Genomic DNA, 24,090 nt, shown 5'->3' on the forward strand with positions numbered 1-24,090 from the left:
AGCTGCTGAAAGAGCATTGGTCTCCCGGCAAGATTGTAGTGAGCTTCAATATGGAGCTCGAGTGCTCATCATTGCCCCAGAGATTAACAGCGCATCACTGAAAGAACCCTAAAGTCAGAGATCAACAGGTGGGACTGCCGCGGGCCGATCTGTGCCGGATCGATAACCGGGGGTTCAGTTCCTCAATAATTTATTGAAATATATATTACCTTGAATAAATCCGGATATAGATATTCTCGACGTTTCCTCTAATGCACATGCTGCACTTAGGTCTTCCTCGGGACGGGAAAGAGGGTATCCACGTGGATGACCTAGAGAGTCAATCTATTCTAAGAGGCTCTATGGCAATACTCTCTAATTCAATACCGCTGATCTACAATCCGTTACACGTGGCGAGAGGATCGTGACCACCACATAGCGCTGTAGATCAGCCCTTCAACTCGGAAGATCACGACGAAGTGGAGCCAACGGTGATCTTCAATCACCTTGCATGGTGTGAGAATATGCAGACCACCTCATTGGATCCCCGACACTAATTATATCTCTGAAGTAGTATAGTAATCGACAACTATTTACACCCACTTCTCTGCTGCCGTATGACCGATTAGATAAGTCCGTCGTAAAACCCATTGTGATAGAATTCACACCTACTTCGGACATAATCTCTTTAGGCTCGGCTTTAGGCTCAAGCGGAGGACAATAATCGAGTATTAATTTGTTTGCCATGCCTATTCCCAGACATAGATGTATCATACGCTTTTAATTAGAACTATACCAAGTGATCCAGCAATCTCTTGCTCAAATACTGCAACAGAAGACCCACTATACGGCGATTTAGTCACTAACCCCTATTCCCCTTGGAAATCATTACGAAGGGTAGATAGCAAAACAGCTATCTTGCGTCGTCCTTTACGGTCACAGTTTTAGGTAGAGATTATAGTTGCAGATTATAGTTGCAGAACTCCAAAGTATTACAGAAGTCGGTTCATCTGATTCCTGCATAGCGGTACGGGTTATCCGTTCTCAATTTCGAGAAACGTTTATTAACTCTCAGCTCATCCTGTTCACATGCCCCCAGGACGCCCGGCATGTAACAAAGCCCATATAAACAAACCCCTCACCATTGAACAGAGCAATAGCAACACGCAAGAGCTATTACCGCGCAAAGGGCAGACCTAGAATATGACTCAAACTGGCCTTGGTTGGTTCGAGAAGCATGCCTGGATCGTACACCTGGGCGTTGCCTGGATGTGGTTCAGGCTTACGATAAGAGGATAGCTTTAGGACTCTGAGTATCCAGTTTAGACGTATTCTAGGCGGAAACACAGAAAGTGATTCCAGGCGCATGAACAATATCGGAGCTAATGTTGTTGTGATGTATTCAATCGCTGACCCTATTGCTATAGGCGGGCTTCGAGATATGAAACTCTAGAAATTTGTAACGAAGTAAATACTATACATGGTTCCAATTCGTCTACTTTGTCTACCTAAACCTATATCTGTATATCATCCTTCTTCGTCGAAGCGCACTATGTCCCCTTTTTCTGATCGCACTATGATGTCGTAACAACTCTGCTACCTCAGCTCTATCACTTTCCCATAATCTATATCTATCGTCCCACCATCGACGCTTAGGTTTCCAAGCTCTGGGAATATACACCCGAGAAGCCTGAATGGCCGTCCTGAATACTCCGTTCTTGATTCTCAAATCAACTTTTGCGCCAGCCTCCATCAGAAGCCTTGCACACTCTGTCGCACCAAAGTATGCTGCGGCAGCCAACACACTACCAAGTCCCCCATATCGGATTTGCTGATTGACATCCGCTTTTCCGTTACCAATTAGAAGTCTGAGAGGACCATCTCGATCCCTCGCAATTGCATATATGAGGGCATTGCCGTACCTCCCATTCAAGAATTGCATGTTTGCATCGGCCCCGGCTTTGGGCAGCAAGTCTGTTGTTGCCGTAACTGTGCGAGTACCTACAGTGGCAGCAGCAAGTGCACCATATCTGCCCCATAATTGCATATTCACGTCTGCCCCAGCTTCATGCACTAAGAATTCGACAGTGTCGGTCTCTCCCCAATATGCAGCAGCAGCAAGTGCACTGCCATATCTGCCCCCTAATTGCATATTTACGTCTGCCCCTGCTTCCACCAAGAATTTGACGATTTCGGTCTCTCCCCCATATGCAGCAGCAGCAAGTGCACTGCCATATTCGCACCCTAATTGCATATTCACGTCTGCCCCTGCTTTCACCAAGAATTTAACGGTTTCGGTCTCTCCCCCATATGCAGCAGCAGCAAGTGCACTGCCATATCTGCCCCCTAATTGCATATTCACGTCTGCCCCTGCTTCCACCAAGAATTCGACGATTTCGGTCTCTGCCCCATATGCAGCAGCAGCAAGTGCACTGCCATATTCGCACCCTAATTGCATATTTACGTCTGCCCCTGCTTCCACTAAGAATTTGACGATTTCGGTCTCTTCCCCATATGCAGCAGCAGCAAGTGCATTGCCATATCTACCCCTTAATTGCATGTTCACGTCCGCCCCCGCTTCCACCAAGAATTCGACGATTTCTATGCGTCCCCAATGTGCAGCAGCAGCAAGTGCACTGCCATAACTGCCACGTTGTAGCTGCATATTCACGTCTGCCCCAGCTTCCTTGACCAAGAATCTGACGATCTCGGTATGTCCCCAAAATGCGGCAGCAGCAAGTGCACTGCCAAAATGCTTGTGTTGAAGTTGCTGATTCACTTCCATACCTCGCTTTATTAGTTGTTCACAGATTTGTTTGCATCCACCAATGGCGGCGAGTGTAAGAAGATTGTACCCACTCTCAGTTGTCATCGAGATATCAAATTCTGCATCCTTCCACCAGTCTAGCAGGACATCGTAGAGCGAGAAGCGGCACATTGTAAATAACACCGTAGTTTCTGGTGCAAGGTCGTCACTTTCCCATGGCCTGTCGTAGTAATCAAGATCATCCATAGCTTTATACCATGCACGGTATTGCAGACTGCTCTCTGTCGGAGAGCCGAGGAAAGGTTTCAACAGCTGCGCCAAAATAGAATTACACCCCTGCTTCTTTTGAGCTTGAATGTGGTTCATCCAATGGTCATTTAAATAACTCTTGAAGGAGGTGCGGGATTGATAATAGCTAACTGGCCGCTTCTCCTGAGTACGGACTAAGCCGTGGTCAAGATTGGAATCCGGATTATCCATCTCGTCTTGGTCCACCTTCGTATACATTTTGATAAGGCCCTTTAGACAAACGCTAGCAGCATGGCACTCGGCATCTTGAAGGCCCCAGTGATTTACCTCGAAATATTCGATTACCGATAAATGGGAGAACCGCCAGACTCCTCTCTCGGAGTCAATGACAAGGAGGTTGTTGCAAAGATCCAGAAGCTGGGATTCGGTGATCATATCAAATAATTTGATTTCAGTTGTATCGGAATCCAAACGGATCGCGGATAGAAGCAGTTCGCTAGTGAGTGGCTCGCAAGCACATGCGACCCATTTGAAAGCATTGTCGGCAAGGACTCTATCGTATTCGTTGCGATTCTTGATCTTCTCATAGATTTCGTCGTAGGCCTCCTTAAGACTAGTAGGTAGGCCGCCTAATCGATCTCGGATGGCACGTTCCGTTTGCAGTCCAAGTAGCTCGTTAATCTGTAAGAATGCCCACTGGAACCTGTTGTATATTAGCACTACTCCCGCTGAAGTATTTGGATGTCCCTTACATTCCCTGACTCTTTGCGAATAATGTCTCGACTATGTCTTTTTGTAAGCTCTGTGACATTCCTTGCCAATTTTTATGCTGCGTGATTTTCTCGCGGACAAATCTCTGTATGTCTTTTTCATTATCGGTCGCTTGGATCTCGATGTTCGGAGTTTTGAGGAACCTGTCTCTGATATCCTGGTCGGGGCGGCTGGAGATGAAAACCTTGAGGTTGTTTGCTGATTTGGAGATAAGATATTCGATTGTCTCAAGGATCCGTCCACGTGAACTCGGCTCACACTCATCAAGGGCATCAAGCACGAGAGTGGTATTATGGTAGAGATTGATTGACTCTAACAGTTGGTCTCTGCAATTCTCAAAGCTGAGATCTGATCCATATTGCCTTGCCTTTTGACAGCAGTCCTGGAGTGATTTCCTGATACGGTCGGGATTCTTCGCCGTTGTCGACAATTGACGCACGTAGCTTTGAAGAACAGAGAGAGGCTGTCGGCGTTGTTCCTCATTCCGATCGCAATAGAAAAATGCAAAGCCTTCCTGGTTTGGCGAGCTTTCAACTAGGGCTTGTCTGTGATCAATCACTTTCGAGGCAAGAAATGTTTTACCAGCACCAGCTACGTAAAGTCAGCTTCAGAAGATGCAGGGTTCACAAAGGGTTATACTCACGAAAACCTTGAAGCCATAAAATTGTTGACACGTTAGAATTTTCCCATTGACGAAACCACTTGTGACTAAGCAACCACTCGCACGTGTCGCTTGTTCTAGCATCTTTGACTCTGTTGTGGTGCTGCCCATATGGTATACGAGATATCCACTCTAGCAATTCAATCTGGTCTCTGCTCTCGATACGGTTCATAAGTACGTCACTAGCGAGAAAGTCAGCTTTCGTGGATTGAAGGCATTTCATAACATACATTTGGGTTTGAAAGATCTTTGAGAAGTCTTCTTTGAGGCACAGTAGTTCTTGAACGGCAGATCGATTAGATAGATTACAGTGTCTTTCGCAAATATCTGCGGCTTGGTGTAGCTCCTTCTCACACCTTGAGAGGTCATGAACATAACTGTCCGCATTAGCAACGTTGAACACAGCAGCAACATGCCGGATTTTACTGCGTTGTTGTTCGAGGGCGAAGCTAAGAAATAGCTGAATCTTATTGTATGCCTGAACAATAACAGTCTTGATTGCGGACAAGGGCTCCGGTGAAGGCCGAAGAGAAAGATCCGGGACCATGTACAATTGCTGGTATGTATCGCATTGTGCGAGGAGTGAAGCCACGATAGCAATTCCAGCGATAAGCCGATCCTTTAAATCACGACTTGACATCACAAGCTGTGCCTGTCAGCTAGTCGTAAATAAAATCAAGGGAGGCTGCTTGCTAAATGTAAAGACTTACCACAAGAACAGAACGAACAACAGCCCATGGTGGAGCAGCGTGCACTGGGTCAAAGCTCACAGCTACGTCAACAGCTGAAAGGAATTTGCCTAATACTGCCAGGGACCTTTCGATTATGCGCTCTAACTTGGTGTCGTGTTGGTGCGTTTTGAAGGCCACGTTTAATTGCTCCTGGATAGTCACTGCCAGACTCTTCGTATCCGAAGCCTCGTCACCTAGTTCACCTATGAGACTCTCAATGTTGTGTTTCCCCGATTCGTCCAGCTGGCCCATAGCTTCCTTCCAAAGGTCGGCATTGCTAGCATACGGCTTTGGTCGTTCGGGCGCGTCGTGTGTCTCTCGTTCCTGCTGTGCTTGAATGACCTGGGGAGCGTCGAGGACATGTTGGCTGCCTGACGTTGACAAAGGCAGACTCTGAGGAGCGGTTGCCGCTTGGCTGGATGACGGCAGTGGTGTGCTCAGCGGCGTTGTTGAGGCATTCGCGGGATTGGACCCTTGGGCTGATGGCGGAATTGGCGTTGCCGAAGGTCTCGCGATGACCACTAGCTGAGTCGCTGATTGACCTTCGTCCTGCGCTTTGCGGCGGCTCCGACGGAGTATGCCACAGAATGACGGTCGAGGCATTGCCTAATCATCGAAGAGAGGAGATTGGAGCACGCGAGGTGGATTTAATGCCCGATGGCGATGGCGATGGTGTTGACAGGCTGATGTTCAGATGCTGACACGAAGACAGTAAGTCCGGTGGCCAGACTCTGACCCCTCACAGAAGTCAGCCTTCTCAACTATTTTATACTGCGAGTTACCTACATTCATTTGATTAGAACGCCACAGTTGGTAATTGATATATTTTATATTGTCTCGTATCCACGGGTGTTGTAGTCAAATTGGAATGAATTTAGATATGTTATCCCCCGCACAACAGGAAGGAATAATTACAGAGAGGACCGTCACAATCTAGCGAAACTCCATCTCTACAATGTGTCGATTATTGTTATGGGAAGGTCGCGTTACTGTCGTAGCCTAAAATCCGCCTAGGTTTGTTAGGCACTCTTCATCAAGCCGTGGATGCAACCCAATATTGGCTTGGATGGGGGTGGCTGTGACTGGTGGCTGAGAAATACATTTCCTATCTCACTTATTACCTATCACATTTCCCCCTCACCAACACCCCTGTCTGTCGGAAATCCAACAAACTACATCTGCCTACATCAGTAGTCAAGTGTCCTTCTCATCATGTAAGAGGGCAGCCAGCACCTTCGCCCTCGCCATCACGGCCACAGTGGTCTCGCATCCTACAGTGGCTAGCCGAAGGTGTCATTCAGGTAGCCATGCTCCCTCGATCCACCTCGGCCGGTGCGCCGTTGGGACGGTGCTCCACTGTGTTTCTGCATATATTGGCTGGTCGTAAAGTGCTTCCTTTTCCTGCACTTCATGTCCGCCGTTGGCGGTCGAGCATCACCCAAGCGGCATCCCCTAAAATCGATATATCCGAGATATGTCAGAGTCGCACCGTAAAAACGTCCCTGGACCAAGCCCTTGGGTTAAGAGACCTCGAGATACTGGCGTCTCGCAATAACGGTCACCATGCCTTAGACATTCTCCGGAAACTTGGAGATAGGGATGGCAATGCAATGATTCTAAAGGGTATTCGCTGGGTATGTATCAAAACCTGCCGTGTCGGTTCTAAGACATGAATTCGGTAGATAATTCTACTGTCTTCCAGAGCTAATTGTTGCTGCAGTATGTGAACTTTAGATACAGAAAACGTGACCACAATAATCAGTGTGGTTCTAGAAAGTATGCAAAAGGAACTGGACTAACACGTTCTAATATGGCAGCTTACAGGCATACCATGACCGCATCAGTCCTTACTCGGTGGAATTTGCTAAAAGGATCATCGCCGCCGATGACGCTGGGGAAGTTGTGCATGCATGGGTTTGTCAGCCTCATGTTCAAGAAGCAATTGAATCAAACCACCAGGACAACACGTAAGTTTCTTCGAGCTGTAATTACCAGAGTATCATCTCGACTGAAAGCTTCTATGAGGATTTTGTTGTCTCTCGTCGCATACATTCTAGTAGGGGCAGGGGAAACCGGCCTATTCGACACCTGGATAAAGAAGTATCGGCCCTATCGGCCAGGTCTCAAGCAGTGGCAAATTCACAAGAAAGACAGACTGTATCAATGGGCCGGGATTATGAGAGCGGCGTTGATACACGCGCTAATTGCATGGGATTCGAGAGGATTTGCCGACTCGGGTTATGACTATTTCTCAGAAGAATTTGAGAAGTTTTGGCTCAATGAGAGCGATTCCGTGGAATGTTACAACTACAATACGACTTGCGCTCCGTGGGGGATTGCTGCGTTAGAACTGCAAAGGGACTATATTTCTTGGTCATATCCAGCAAGCTCAAGGAGCTACGAGCGCTGTGCAAACCATTTAATTGCGTATCGAACACTACGTTACCCCGAATGTCGATCACTCTATATAGCATATATGGCCTTGGACCACCCTAACTCACCTTCCGCAGAACCGTTTATTGTATTTTGCGAAGAGGTATCTCGCGATTTGCATCACCCCATCAGATATTGGTCGCCTGGTCACAAGCACATAAAGCCTGAAGATTTTCTCTGGTCGCTGGCAGAGGTGGCAAAGGAAATTTTGATTAAACAAGAACGTTTTGAAGAGGCGAATTTTGTTCATCGGGTCGTTTATGATATATGGGGTTTGAGGAGTGAATCTCGTCACCTCTATCGGACTGAACTCTATCCGGCCCAACGTAAAATATGGGAACAGCGGAATCAGAAAGCTGTAAAGGCTAAGCAACCTAAATTTTACATACCCCATGAGTTTTAAACCTTTTCAACTTATGATTTACTAGCTATGAGTTAGGAGTTCAGTATGTTTACTTGTTAAGCTGTTCCTGCTAGCTTTGCTATGTTTTACAACGTGCATCCGTCTATGGTAATTAAGAAAAGTTATTTATTTATACATGAAATCTTAAAACAAGCCACCTGTCAGGGGTTTCAGGGCGAAGGAATAAAGAGGTACATTGTATACGGTCAGAGAAGTCTAGATGCCATCAGACTTCTGACCTTTTAAACTTTGTGCCGCAATGAGAGTCTTACTGTATACTTTGTACAGCTCTTCTAACAATGCGTAAAGACACTATCTATACTAGGCATACTATGTACTAAAAGGCTTTAGGCTTATTTCTGCTTTTGCTCAAACTAAACTCTTAGCATGTTTCGTTAAGTAGTTGTGGAATAGCTCATAGGTGGATGGGCTCCATATGAGAAAACGTGAAAGTGGGTGGACATCAATGGGAGAGTTTGATATAAAGACAGTTGGCCAAATGTTTTGCATATTTCCTGTAGACCTTAGTCGGTTACCTCGAGCGTAATACAATGAGAATTGTATCCTGTAATGCGAAGGTCATGAGTTAGACCCTCATACTGACCATCTTCTTTTGCCCACTAGCATTGCAGTTCTCTTTTTTTCTTCCAAATTTCTTCCCATGAACTATACACATACTCTATCTAGCTGTTGCTCCCCGTTATCCCAGAAGGCTCGCACCAAGATTTCAATTTCATTACTTGTTCTTACGTTGGCGAAATGAGACAGCAATTGCATATCTATAGTTTTTTCTGAGGTAATGCCAATAGTGCATGCATGATCTGCATTGCAGATATAGCGCGTCGTTTTGCCGGCAATTCCCTTTTTGGGTTGTCTATCGCACCTTGGCGTTATTCCCTTATGGAATCCCCTCCAACAAGTAGAAGGTTAATAAGATTAATTTCCTATATGGAACTTGGATTGGCCCGCGAATGGACGCTTATCCTTAATTGATGGTAAATGAATCAGTCAGTGTGTGTGTACTGCTAGATGGGTATAAAAGATCTTGCGTTCCCTATTCGCCGTTTGTCTTGTGCGGTTTATCCTCAATCAATTCAACTTAATCATTGCAAGCTTAGCTTTAGCTAGAATCTGACTTACTTGAGTGGAAAGCAAACGTTTCACATTCCAAGAATGTACGCCAGAGCGCTTGTGGTCTCTCTGATGTTAGCTGCCACCGCCGCAGCGGTCCCTCTTGGACAGGCAGGCAGCGAATGGCCCGATCTCAAGGATTCCTTGAATGACATAGGCAATAGTAAGTCTCGGGAGATTACGTGCGACTATCTTGAGATCGAAGGTCTGGCTAATCGAGGAAGATAACGAAAACAACCCCGAGGTCGGAAGCGATAACGGAAACAACAATGGGAATGATAATGGAAACAATAATGGGAACGGCAATACGATAGGTGGCCACAATCAGTTCAACAACAACTTTTTAACGGACTTGATCAATGTGAGTCGTGCGAACAATCGACGCAGAATAGTCCGAGAGGGTATGGGAATGACTAACGTTCAGACAGATCAACTACGGTGCGATGAGCAAACAGGTCTCCGAAGTTAGTCTGACACACTAATGAGAAAGCAGATAATTAACGAATCCGTTAGGAAGTCGTAGCAGCTATGAAGAGTCTCACCCTCAAATGTAGTAGCTCCAAGCGCGAAGGCACCATGAGCTGTAAATGGACGAGCTAGACAACGGAGGCTTGGGATAATCAGAAGAGTTTGGAGGCGCTATGTGTAACATGATAGCTATAATGTGTAATTCACTTTCTTTCACCTACGTGTCTATGGTTATATCTATCAAGTTACAGCCAGATAGGCACGTCATCGGCCTTGCCTGCAACAGTCCAACATAACTCCCAAAGCGCCTCTGATTCACCTCACAAGTCCTCCCGTCCGCTTGAAGCTAGAATGCAATAATATCTGAAGAAACTAGCAGTAAATTTCAAGTTTTGCAGCACTTGATCCATTATTCTGGCCAGGTCGACCACTGCCTAGAAAGCATGACAGTGGCACCAATCATGATGTATTAGCGATGACTCCAAAGATAGGCGAACTGGCCATGGAGTGGTTAGAACGCGGCACTGTTGCATCATCAGTCAATACCTTTCCGGATACTATATTCTCAATTGTTCCTATATATCGTCAAACTACGCATTCGAAACTCGGACATATTCGTCTCCGTTGTGCAGTTTAGAAATGATGCGAGGTAAGCGGTCGAAACAATAGGCCCATCGACGGCATATACAAGTCAAGTGCAGAAGTGTCTAAAAAGTGAGAGTGTTAGGAGTCGGTGTCCCTGGAGTGAAGCTTGGTAGGAAGTAGGTAGCACCTGGGTAGTAGATAGGTAGAACGTAGGGGTAAGGGCTCAATGATATTAATTCCTGCCTTCTCTCATACTAGAAAGGGGGCCTTCTCCTCCTTATATATCTAGCTATTTGAACTATCTCCACTCCTTCGGCGTAAATTCTGGCCTAGTGCTTTGCCCCTGACAGCGAGCCAGAAGCTAGCTGGACAGCGTGTTTTGGGGGGCATCGCGGCTGTTAGGATTTCCGAATCCAGAGACAGGCTATTTCGAGCAGAGGAAGCAAGCGTTACAGAAGGGCGGTCGCCCTTCCCAGCATGTGAATCTAGAGCTAGTCTGTTCAGGAGGTGATGAGAGGATCGCGCTTCAAGGTGGGAGTAGAGCCGTTGGGATTGTGTTTCTTCTAGAATTACATATCTAAGGAAGCGTAGGGTTAAAAAAAACACGAATGCAACAATCGTTCATATAATATTGCTTACCATCAAGTTGGAAGTGTTATAACCAAGTAAAATGGATAAGTCATCCACGTTCACCTTGTGGAATAACTCCAAGCATCTCCAACAAGGTAACGTTTTTATTCAGTAATTCATCTATCTTAAGAACCCCGGGTGGTATGTATTAGGCGAGTAGTCATGGGTGTACGTACTTGAGCTGCAGATGATTTCTAGCATACCATCTGCAACACCTCCGAATTATGTGCCCCTTAGAATATAAAGGATATAGGAGGACCGGAACGATCCTGATATCCACGGTATACCAGTCTTCGTCAAATTGGTTCAACCTTCTGATAATCTTCATCCATTCTTTGATATCAAGGCCGGACAATTCAAAGCGACGCATCCTATCATCTCGCCTCATCGAACCCACCCCAATGCCGCCTACCAGAAGAATAGCGATGACTTTGTTATATGTCGATGGGTTGGTGGTGGTAGCTCGCCCAACCAGATACTTACATTAGTGTCACTAAGAAATAGTCTAACGCTGAGTAGGTATTAAGAAGGGTCCAGAGTGGATGATGACCGGATTGGAAAGTACTTCAGAAGGCTGCTAGGGAAAGCTATATGATCGAACACTTATTTAAGTATTGCTGAGCGATGTAAACACGAAATTTTTACTAACGACGGTGAATGGCGAGTTTTCTGAATACCTACAACTACGGGAAATATAATTTCGGCCGAGATATTCGAGATATTCCAGACCAGCCTAAGTTAGCTAAGCCGAGTCACAGAGTAATATCCGTCTAAATCAAACGCAAGTAATTCTGAATCGATAACATGATTCAAATCTAACTACTAGCTTCGCTAATTAGCAGGTATTAGACTAGATGAAAACCACTCCATTCTATCTTAGTGTGCACTTGGAACTGAATTAGCTTCACATTAGCCCCACTAGAGCCATAGTCAATATATAGACAAAGAGTACCAATTATCTTCATCAGCGAATCCGCTTGGTTTCGTGGTGTAGTTGGTTATCACGTCAGTCTAACAAGAAGATCACATCACAAGATGTGATCCTTGGACACACTGAAGGTCTCCGGTTCAAGTCCGGGCGAAATCAATCATTTGTTTTTGACTTAACTTTCATGTTTGATCGTTGAGTCAATCTTTTTACTAAGTGTTCAACTAAGCCGGACGAGTGCAGTGAAACTGGGAACAACGCTCTCAACTGGGACATTCAGTTCGCCTATGGCTACGGGTGTAATGCAGTCTGTTCATGGCTTTCAAGAGACACTCGCTTCGTGACACAGATCACCGAGACCTAGGCATTCAGGATTTGCAGCTCAATCATATATGTAGTCAATTGAAATCAGGTCACCAAGGCCAAGACGAAATTGGCTGGCGAACAGCTTTTGCCGACTAGGCAGATTATTATATTGTGAATATTATCAATCCCGAGCCTAGTAATACACCCTTACTATGGCAAAGAATCTAAGAGCGAGGCATGTTACTTACGTACGTGTAAGAGGTGGTGAATGGGGTTTGAAACTCTCGGGTAAGTGCCTCCGGTAAGATGTTAACAATGTAACACATGAAAATTTAAAAGTTGAGGCAAGTACAACTGGATGAGCAATCGTATTGATATTAGAAGTGATAAGGGCTCTTGTAGAGGGCGAACTTGGTCATATTCATCTAATAATCTACTAAAGGTCTCTAAGTTCTTGATTTCTCTCTTCTTTAAGGTAGTAGAAACTTTGGACTGTTTATACTCATTCTGGCTTTATAAAATCTAGGACTCCTAGTGTTAAAATATAGCCCTTAATAAGGGGGCACCTATAACTACCTTTTAGCGCAGTGGTTATTTTTAATAATTAAGAGTCTGTTCCGCCGGAGTTAACCGGAAACGGTTTAAATTATGATTAGATCAGGAAATGATCGCTGCGTATAAATAGGACACTTAAGAGTTACAAGTTTAATTCCCGTACAACTTATCTATAAACCTGAAGTTAAGCAGCAAAGCGCACTAATACTATTGGGTAGGATAAAGACCGCAATTATACAATTTGGTTGTTCCTTAAGATCTTCTTTTATAAAAAGTATAAAAGTTCTTAATGGGGGGGTGTGTTAAAATATAGCTCTTAATAAGGGAGCACCTATAACTACCTAGGCCTCCCTTGCTTTAATTATTAGTTTTTATATTTAATGGCTTCACCTTTATTAAGTATACAGTTAGCTATAGATGGCCTACCTATTAGGACTTTACTTTCATTACTAATCTTTTAACTTTTAATAAAAGCGTTAAGGTCTTTAACTTAAAAATAATTAATTAATTTAAAAAAATTTAATAATACTTTTAAATTAATACAATCCCCATTAAAATAAAAGTAGTTCCTATTTTATATATATGTATACTACATTTATACTTTTTATTTAAATGTTAAAAATATTACCACCTTTATAACACCTTTAAAAAGAGGCCTTTTAAGCTATTATTAATAATTTTAATAAGAATAAAAGCGTATAAAAGGATTTTAATAATTCTAAATTAATAGTTAATATATTTACTGCCTTAAGTAATGTTAACGATTAAAAAAGAAGGTATAAAAGTTAAAGATTAAAGGTATTAAAGGTATTAAAGTTAAAGGTTAAGGCATTAAAGGCGTTAAAGGTAAAGGTATTAAAGGTATAAAAGTAAATAAAGTAAGTAGGTTAAAAGGTGGTTGCTTAATTAAATTTCTTAACTATATTTAAGTTTTTTAATTATTATATAAAGCGAAATTAGTTTAAGTAAAGCTACTTCTATTTTAATAGTAATTATATATATTTAAAAGTACTTTTATTTTTTCGAATCGATTGGTTATTCTTGAATTAAAGACCCCAACGCTTCTATTAGAAGTTAAAAGATTGGCAACGAAAGTGGAGTCCCAATAAGTAAAGAGTCTTAGCAGTCTTAGCTATTTAACATCCTATATAAGAGCTCTTATAAGCCTATAGTGCTTAAACGAGTGATGTAATAAATTAAGGGTTACCCCCCTTTATTAACCTAATAGTAGTTAAAGCTTTTATAGGTAGAATTTTTTTTACAATATATTTAATTTAATTTACTATATTTAATATAATCTTAAACCCCCTATATATATAATATATATATAATATAATTTAACTATTAAAAATAATTAAAATATAATTAAGAAATAATTATTATAAAAATATTTATTTATATATATAAAAAAAAAAATTTTTAATATATAAAGTAAAAGGAAGTTTTAAAAAGGGGTATAAAAAGCTTTATTATTTAAAAATGTTTTTAAATTATTTTATAATTATTTTTTAATTATATTTAAATTATTTTTTATAAATTAATATAATAATTAATATTTATATTAAAAATATTTAAAATAAAAATATTATTTTTATTATAAAGTAAAATAAAAGCTTATTTAATTTTAATATTAATATATAAAAATAAATTAAAAATAATATTATATTTTAATATTATTTTATATATAATATATAATAACGCATCTCCCACTTGACCTGGCTACCCAATTGAGCTGGCCACCCCCTTAACCTATATAAAAGTCCAATGTTTCAATCTATAATAACTTAACCAATATTAAGCCTACAATAAAATAATTAATACCATTAGATCCGTTATTTAATAAGGAATCCAGCGGTATTTTTTACTATTTTTTATAAAATTTATTAAGCAAGATATTAAGCAATACGCTAAAAGGGCGCTAGGCAAGGATCATTTTAGCGCTTACTTTAGCGTATTGCTTAATAACTCCGCGAATATAAGTCGTAAGAATTAATAAAGGGTACCGTTAAATAGCTCTCTTTATTACAAATCTAATGGTATATTTTATTATTCTATACGACCAATATTCGTAAAGTTATTAAATTATCACGTGATTAGCGCACTGACGTTTTTTGTATGGGCTAGGGGGGTGGCCAGCTCAATTGGGTGGCCAGGTCAAGTGGGAGATGCGTTAAAATTATATTTAAAAGTTAATAATTAATTAAATATATTAAAATTTATTAATATATATATAACATATCTCCCACTTAACCTGGCTACCCAATTGAGCTGGCCACCCCCCCAGCACATATAAGAAACGTCGGTACGTTAATTATATAATAATTTAATAACTTTATAAATATTAGTTATATAAAATAATAAAATATACTATTAGATTTATAATAAAGAGAGCTATTTAATAATACCCTTTATCAGTTTGTACAACCTATATTTATAAAGTTATTAAGCAATATACTAAAGTAAACGCTAAAATAATCCTTACTTAACGTTACTTTAGCGTATTGCTTAATATTTCGCTTAATAAATTTTATAAAAAATAGTAGAAAATACCGTTGGATTCCCCTTTAAATAACGGATTTAAAGGTATTAATTATTAAATTATACGAACGATATTCGTAAAGTTATTATAAATTGAAATAATAGGGTTTTATATAAATTATTAGGGTGGCCAGCTCAATTGGGTAGCCAGGTTAAATGGGAGATGCGTTATATTTTAATAATATTATATAATAAATATAAGTACCCTTTATTACTATTTATAAAAATGCTTTATTTTATAATTAAATTTATCCTTTAAATTATTTAATAAATTAATAAATTATTTATAAGTTTAAATATAGTTTACTTCCTTTTAAATAGTTATTTTTTATTAATATATTTTAAATGCATTTTTAATATTAAATAAATTAAAAGCTTTTTTTATTAAAAATTAAAAATGCTTTATTATAAATATTTATTATAATTTTATAAATATAAATTATTTTTAATATATTATTTAAAAGTAATAAATCTTACTTTTTTTAAAAGGAAGTTAAAGTATTATACTTACTTTATTATAAAGTAATAAATAAAATATTAAAATATATATAAATAAAATACCGTTTTAAAATTTTATATAATTCTTTTTATTTATATAATATTAATATATTTAATATATAATATAATTATATTTTAATTATATAATTATTATTATATTATAGTATTTTAAGGCCCTTAAAGTATATATATTTTATATATATTTTATATTCTTCCTATATACGCTTTAAAGGAAATTCTTCCCTTTTTTAAGCTTTAGTTTTATTAAATACCTATTATAAGATTAAAGAGATTTATAATATTATATTTAACCTTTAAGATTTAACCTATCTATAATAATTTTAAAGCTTCCCCTTAAGGTTATTTATAATATTATTAATTATAATATACTTATATATAAATAAATAATTAAAACTAGCGCTTTTTTAGAAAACTTAAATTAAGGAAAGTTTTTAATAATAGTTTAAGAATAAAGTTAATATAATTTATCTTTAGGAAAACAATAAATTTAAAATTAATTATTAAAAATTTTTAATAACCTTAATTTAATAAATGAAGTTAATATTTAATTATTATAATAAATAAATGCTTAACTTTTAATTAAAATTATAAAGCTAAAAAAATAACTTTTTAAAGGAAAAAAGGTTATTTAAAGTTTAAAGGTAATTTATACCTTTTTTAAATTATATTTAAGTAAAAGAAAAGAAAACTTAAAGATATTAAGTTTAAATAAATTAGGGCACTATTTTAACCTTAATAATTTATAAACTCTTAATAATTAATAATACTATTAGGATTAAAAAAAAGGGTAATTTTAATAATAATAACTTTTTATTATTTAGCTTTAATATAAAGTATAATTAAAATAGTTATATATATTAATTATTTTTAAATTATATATATTATTATAAATGCTATTCTTTTAAGGAAGTTAATTTAAATTAGCTTTTTAAGTTTAATTATAATCTTTTTAATATAAAGTTTATTTATTTAAAATAGTTAAAATAAGTAAAGGAATTAAAAATTATATTTTATAAGGCTAATTATAAATTTAAAATTAATACTTTTAAAATTCTTTATATATATAATAAAATAAATAAAAATTATAAAAATATATATTAAATTATAAAAAGAAAGTTTAAATATATAAAAAGGAAATAAATAAAGTTTAATTAAGATATATTTTTAAATTAGATTAAAACTTTATTATATTAATTATTCTTCTTATAAATTAATATTAATATATAACTTAAAAGGGTTATATAATATATTAATTAAGATTTAAAACTTTTTAATTAATATTTAATTAATATTAAAAGTTAAAACTTAAAATAAAGTAAAGGTAAAAGAGCTTTATTATATTATTAAAAATTAGGTAAACCCTTATAAAAGGAATTAATAAATTTCTATAACCTTTTATTAAAAACTAGAATTAAAATAATTAATATAATACAATAATGTTAAGAATTAATAAATAAGGATTAATAGATTAATTATAAAAGAAAAAAGTTTAAATTAAAGAATATTTAAACTAATAATAAACTACTTATAAATATAAACTAAAGTTAAGGTAATAGTTAAGCTATTAATAATAATTATAAAAATAGATATAAAGAATATAATAATAATAGTTATAATAGTAATTTAAATTATAATTATATTAATAATTATAAAGGTAATAATAATAGTAATAATTATTAAAGTAATAATAATAGTTATAGCTATTAAGGAAATAATAGTAATAGTTATTATTAATGCCTTTAAAGTTTTAATTATTAGGAAAACTGTTAATTTAATAACTTTATTTTAAAAAGCTAACCCCTTTTTAAAGCTCCTTCGAATTATTTATAAAGTAATAACGGAAATGGACTAAATTAAGGAAACTATAAAGGAGTAATTTACTTTAATTATAATTAACCAAGCTATATTGCTTTAAATTATATTTAACTTAAATAAAACCGGAACTTTAATTATATAAGCTATATAATATAAAAGTGAACTATTTAAAAAGTTTAAATAAATAAAAAGTAAGATAAAGTTAAAAATAAATAATAGTTATTATATTATTTTTATATTCCCCTTTTATTAAAATGCTATAATCCTTTAAAATATAATAAGTAATTAGGAAATAAACCAGAAGCTTAATACCTTTTAAACTAATAAAAGGCATTAAGCTAAATCTACCCTTTTATATATTTATTATATATTATTTTTATACCCCTTATATAATTTATATATTTAGCTTAAAGAAACCCTTTTTATAAACTTATATTAATTTAAATTTTTATATTAAATATAATTATATTAACTTTACTTTTATACTTTATTATAAGTTAAAAAGGCTTCTTTTTAAACCCTTTTATTATAATATATTATAAATAATAGTTTTTTATTATATAAAGCTTATTAAGTTATTTATAAATTAATTAATAATTATAATATTATTTATAAGTTTAAATATATATATATAATTATTAATTATAATTATTATTTAAAAGGTAATTTTATTTTATTATCTTAAACTACTTTAAAGAATTAAGGAATTATATTAAATTTAAATATAAATTATTAATTCTTTAAATTTAAAGCTTATTACTTTAAAATATTTACCCTATATTAATTTATAAAAGCTTATAAAAATAAACTATATTATTAAACAATTATTTAATTATTAAAATTAATTTAATTAAAAGAGCTAGAATTATATACATCTTATATAAAACTTAATAATATTTTATAAAAGTTTTATAATCTTATTAATTTCTTTAATATAAATAAAATTAATATATTTTTTTATTTTAAAAAAGATAATTTAATTATTAAACTTAAAAAAAATATTATAATTCTTTATTACTTTATATACCCTTTAATATAAAATGAATTTAAAAAGCTATAAAGGTAGTTAAATAAAATATTAAAGGTTAAAAAAATTAAAAAATTAATTAATTTAATTAAAATACTTATCCTTTTTATTTTTAAAAAAAATAAAGGTTTACGTTTATATATGGACTATAAGGAATTTAACTATATTTTATATAAGAATTACTATACTTTACCCTTTATTTTAAAGCTATTAGATAAAATCTTTTAAATAAAAATATTTATAAAAGTTAACTTAAAGGATGCTTATTATTATATTTATATTTAAAAGGGAAATAAATGGAAAATAGCCTTTTATATTTATTATAGCTATTATAAATTTTTAATTATACTTATAGGTTTATTAAACACTTTTATTACCTTTTAAAACTATATATAAAAAGCATTTAATAATATTTTAAATATTTTTTATATTATTTATTTAAATAATATTTTTATATTCTTTATAAATAAGGAATTATATATAAAATATATTTAAACTATTATTAAAAGATTATAAAAAGTAGAACTTTATATTAAACCCTTTAAATATTAATTTTATTAAAAAAAGATTAAATTCTTAAACTATATTATCTTTAAATAAAATATTAAAATAAATCCTTTAAATATTAATATAATTAATTAATAGTTTATTTTAAGTTTTTATAAAAAATTATAATAATTTTTAAGGTTTTATAACTTTTATTACTACTTTATAAATAGGTTTTCCTAAATTATATTATTATTAATACATTATTTAAAAAAAGGTATATTTAAAATAAAAAAGGGTTAAATTTTATTAAATATAGCTATAATAAAGGTATTTAAAGATCTTTAAGCTATATTTAGGGAAGCTATTCTCTTTATATATTTTAACCTTAAAAAGTAAATATTATTAAAAATTAATTCCTTTAAGGTAACATTTATAAGTAACCTATTTTAATAGAATAATTAAGGTATATTTAAATTAGTTACGTTTTATTCCTATAAGTTTTCCAAATAGGAAACGTAGTATAGTACTTTTAATTAAGAAATATTTATAATAATAAATTATTTTAAGCATTAATAATATTACCTTTAAGGAAGCTACTTATTAATTAAAGTATTAATTAACTATAATAATCTTTAAGCATTTATAAGAACTTTAAAGTTAAATAGGAAATAAGCTTATTAATATATATATTTAATTCCTTTTAACTTTATTATTAAATATAAGGTAGGTAAAAAAAATTGGGGTTAATTTACCCTTATATCGCTTTAATTTTATAGCTATTTTACTTATTAATATAAATATCCTTCCTATATTAAAAAGGAAGATTATTATAATATAATAATTTAAAGTCCTTAATTTATACTTTAAAGTATTAATTAATAAGCTATATACTATATATATACCTATTAAATAAACCATTTTTATATAGGTAATTATATATAAATAAGTATAAATAGTTATAAATATTAAAAAGAATAAAAACCTAAAGCTATTTAAAAACTTAAGTAATTTAATTTTAAAGGTTTAACGGAAAGATTTTAAATGTTAAGCAATTTTATACCGATTTAAAGCTAAAAAGGTTATGGATTTTTAATAATTAATAAAAGAAGACCTTGTTTACTATAAGGAAAAGGTTTATATTCCTTTTAAAAAGTCCTTTTATTTTTAACTTATTAAATTATACTATAATTAACCTATTATTAATTATTTTAATTAAACCTATACTTTAAAACTTTTATATTATAAGTTCTTTTAAAAAGATATATAAAATAATATTTAAAAATATATAAAATCTTATATAATTTACTTTAAAATAAAGGTAAAATACTATTAAAAATATAGTAAACTAAATGCTTTACCAATTTTTAATTAACTTATATAGGAACTTTTTATAAATTTTATTATAGGTTTACCTAAGACCTTTTATAAAGGAAAACTAATTAACTTTATATTAATTATTATTAATAAATTTATTAAGCTTATATATTTATTTTTAATTAATCCTATTATTACTTTAATAGAATTAGTTATTCTTTTTTATAATAAAATTAAATGCTTATATAATAGCTTATAGGGTATAATTTTAAATAAAGGTATTATTTTTATAAGTTAATTTTAGTTTAACCTTTATTACTACTTTAAAATAAAATAATACCTTTTAATTACGTTTTACTTTAGGATTAATAGTTAAACGGAGTAAATAAATTAAATAATTAAAGGTTATTTATAATACTTTATTAATAAAGAATAGATAAATTAACTTTAACTTCTTCCTTAAGCATTTTTTATTATAAACTTAATTATTAATTTAATAATTGGGAAATTATCTTTTAAAGCCTTATATAGCTATATTCTTAAATTTAAATTATTTATTAAGAATAACTTTACATTAAAGGAAGTTCCAGCTATATAAAGATAATTTAATAAATTAAAAATAATTAAAAATAAAATAGTGGAATAATGGTAAATTATATTAAAATAATATATAAAACATTATAATAATAAGTATAAATTAATAACCTTTAAGGTTAAAAACTTAATTATATTATTAATAAAGAATATAAGGTTTCATTATAAAAAGTTAATACTTAAATATATAAAACCTTTTAAAATTATAAGTAAAGTTAATTTATAAATGTATTATATTAATCTCCTATTATAATATATTTATTTTTACCCCATTTTCCTAATTTAATTAATTAAGCTTTAAATTGTTAAATATAAATATAATCTACCTATATTAAACCTTAAAAATAATTTAAAAGAGTAAAAGGTTAAAATATAATAAGTAAAATAGTATATAATAGAAATTAATACTATAAGGTTAAGTAGAAAGGCTGGCCTTTTAAATATAATTAATAAGTATTATAATTTAATATTTTAACGCTAAAAGTAATTAAAGATTTTAAAAAACGTTAAAGTTAAAAATAAAAGAAGAAAATTAAAAAATAATAAATCGGGTATAAATTAAAACTATATTTAATATTATTAATATAAAATATAAAGTAAGCTTAATAGGATTTTAAAAATCTTAAATTAATTATAAAAAAATAAAACTAACTATTTTAATATAAAAGGAATTAAACCTTTACCTTTAAAGTTAAAAAACTATTATACTTTATTATTAAATTATATATAAAATAAAATTAGATTTAATAATTATTAAAATTAATAATATTATAAAGCTTTATCCAATTATAAACTTTACTTTATTAAGCATTATTATATTGCTTAATTATAAAAGTTTTTACTTTTATTATAAATAATAAAATAAAAGTATGCTATATAATTAAGCTAAAATTTTAAAGATATATATATAAAGAAATTACTTAAAAGTAGCTTTAGCATTAAGCTATATTCTACTTAAGTTAAAAATATATATAAAAAGAATATAAAGTAAAGTTACTTATAGCATTAATTAAAATAAGTATAATTATATTATAAGTAATAAATTATTATTTAATAATAATATAATTATAATTAAGTAAATATTTCTATTTAAATATAAATATAATATTATTATAATGTATAATAAGTTTAAAATAAATATAAAATAGCTTTATACCTTTTTATTAATTTAATTATTAATTATATTAAAACAATTTTAATAAATTAAAAGAAAGTATAAATATAATTTAATAAAGTAATATTAAATAGCTATAATATTAATATAAAATTTAAATAAGTTAAATTAAAGTTTTATTTTATTATTATTTATAGTTTAAATATTATTAATAATTATTTTAAATATAAATACTTATTAATTCCATTTAAGGAATTTAATAAAGTAAATAATCTTAAAAGCTATTATAAGTAAAAGTTAAATTTAAATAAATAATAATTTATATATAATATAGGTATAAAAATATTAATAAGCTTATATATTTAATACGCTTTAATATACCTATAATAATTAATAAAGCTAAATTTATTAAATAAATAATTAAGTTTAAATAAAAGATTAAAGTTAAGTTAATATATATACTTAATATACTTAATATAACTATAATATATTAGTATAAATAGTATAGCTATAGGGTTGATATACTTTTTATAACGTTAATTCTTAATCCTTATAAATTACTTATATTTCTTTTAGGGGTTTTTACCTTTAATATTTAAATTACCCCTATAGCTCGAATGATTATTAAGCGAAGGGTTAGCGGGTCTGCTATAGCCTTAGCTTAAACCGCTCTTTCTGTTATTATCGTTATTATCGTTACTGCTTAATAGTGGTATTAATAATATTAATAAAGTTAATAAAGCTAATAATATTAATAATAATAGTATAAATACTTTATTATTAACGCATTCTTTATTTATATCTTTATTATATTTAAATAGTAATAATAATAATAACGCTTTACCTTTATTACTATATATAATATAGTTACTTTTTAAAGCTTAAGCCTTACCTTTACCTTTACCCTTTATACCCTTAAAAGGTATAATTTAAATAATAATAATAATAATATAAATATAATAAAAAAATAAAGGGAAATAAAGTAAAAATGGAAGTAATATAATAGTTTTTAATTAAAACTAATTTTTAAAATTAATAATAATTAAAGAAAAAAGAAGAAAAAAAGAAAAAGAGTTAATAAATAATTAAGAAAAATATATATATAAATTTTACTATAAAGGTAATATATAATATATATAATTTATAATATAAATATAAGCTTAATATTTATATACCTTTATTATAATAATACTTTATATAAATAAATTATATTAATATATTTATTATAACATTTTACATTATATATTTATATAATTAAACTTTTTATTTTATATTTAATTAATAAATTAATTATATATTAAGTTAAGGATAACTTAATTAAGGAAAAAGAAATAGTTATTATATTATAATATAATATCTTAAGGCCTTTAAAGTATATATATTTTATATATATTCCGTACCCTTTTTATATATACTTCGAAGGAGACTTTTCGCTTTTTTAAACTTTAATCTTATTAAATACCTATTATAAGATTAAAGAGATTTATAACATTATACTTAACCTTTAAGATTTAACCTACTTATAATAATTGTTTACTTTTATTATAAATAAATAAAGTAATAAAAGAAAGATAATATAAAGACCTTTATAATTAATATAAACTATAAATATATAAAGGGTATATTTTATTAAAAGATTATTTAAGTATAATATTTTTAAAATTTAAAAAAAGATATATATTATAATTAAAATTATTCCGGAATTATTTTTAATTTAATTTCCTAATATTTCCTTTAATATATTATTTTATAAATTTAAAAATAACTATTATATATTAATATATATTTTATTAAGTTTTTTATATTTTTAAAAGTAAGTATAATTTAACTATTTCATAAAAATACATTTATAATATAAAGCTTTTTAAAGTAACTTTAAATTAAAGTTAAAATATTATTTAAAGATTAAGGTTATATTTATAAAAAAAGTATAACCTAATTAAACTTTTACTTTATTATATTATATTAATAATTAAACTTTATTAAATATACTTTAAATAAGGTATAAAGTAATTATTTAAAAAATATTATAAAATAAAGTTAAAGTTATATTATAATACTTTTATATCTTTATTAAAATATT

General features: G+C 31.3%; 2 protein-coding genes and 1 non-coding gene across 3 annotated transcripts; 2 read left to right on the plus strand and 1 right to left on the minus strand.

Annotated features, from left to right (window-relative positions):
- Positions 1-1,155: 1,155 nt before the first annotated feature.
- On the minus strand, positions 1,156-5,761 carry F5B22DRAFT_647653 (ankyrin repeat-containing domain protein; the record flags this gene model as incomplete). Its single annotated transcript, XM_047978906.1, has 6 exons — positions 1,156-1,428; positions 1,580-3,698; positions 3,748-4,357; positions 4,410-4,609; positions 4,658-5,079; positions 5,138-5,761. 6 exons carry the CDS (start codon positions 5,759-5,761, stop codon positions 1,156-1,158), a joined length of 4,248 nt encoding a protein of 1,415 aa, XP_047829645.1.
- A 472-nt stretch (positions 5,762-6,233) lies between these two features.
- Positions 6,234-8,114, plus strand: F5B22DRAFT_611185 (uncharacterized protein). Its single transcript, XM_047975261.1, has 3 exons — positions 6,234-6,790; positions 6,975-7,125; positions 7,184-8,114. Exons 1-3 carry the CDS (start codon positions 6,466-6,468, stop codon positions 7,992-7,994), a joined length of 1,287 nt encoding a protein of 428 aa, XP_047829646.1. The 5' UTR covers positions 6,234-6,465; the 3' UTR covers positions 7,995-8,114.
- Positions 8,115-11,787: 3,673 nt separating this feature from the next.
- Positions 11,788-11,895, plus strand: F5B22DRAFT_t121. Its single transcript has one exon. It is a non-coding gene; the product is annotated as a tRNA-Val (tRNA).
- Positions 11,896-24,090: the final 12,195 nt, after the last annotated feature.

Source organism: Xylaria bambusicola (assembly GCF_022495145.1).
Source record: "Xylaria bambusicola strain CBS 139988 unplaced genomic scaffold F5B22scaffold_28, whole genome shotgun sequence".
In the NCBI taxonomy this organism is placed as follows: domain Eukaryota; kingdom Fungi; phylum Ascomycota; class Sordariomycetes; order Xylariales; family Xylariaceae; genus Xylaria; species Xylaria bambusicola.

Bases quoted from the DNA above. Each gene is read 5' to 3' on its own strand.
- F5B22DRAFT_611185 (XM_047975261.1), top strand. From the start codon at position 6,466: ATGCTCCCTCGATCCACCTCGGCCGGTGCGCCGTTGGGACGGTGCTCC. The intron at 6,791-6,974 runs GGGTATGTATCA...TCTAATATGGCA, and splicing joins GATTCTAAAGGGTATTCGCT to GCTTACAGGCATACCATGAC. The intron at 7,126-7,183 runs GTAAGTTTCTTC...AGCTTCTATGAG, and splicing joins TCAAACCACCAGGACAACAC to GATTTTGTTGTCTCTCGTCG.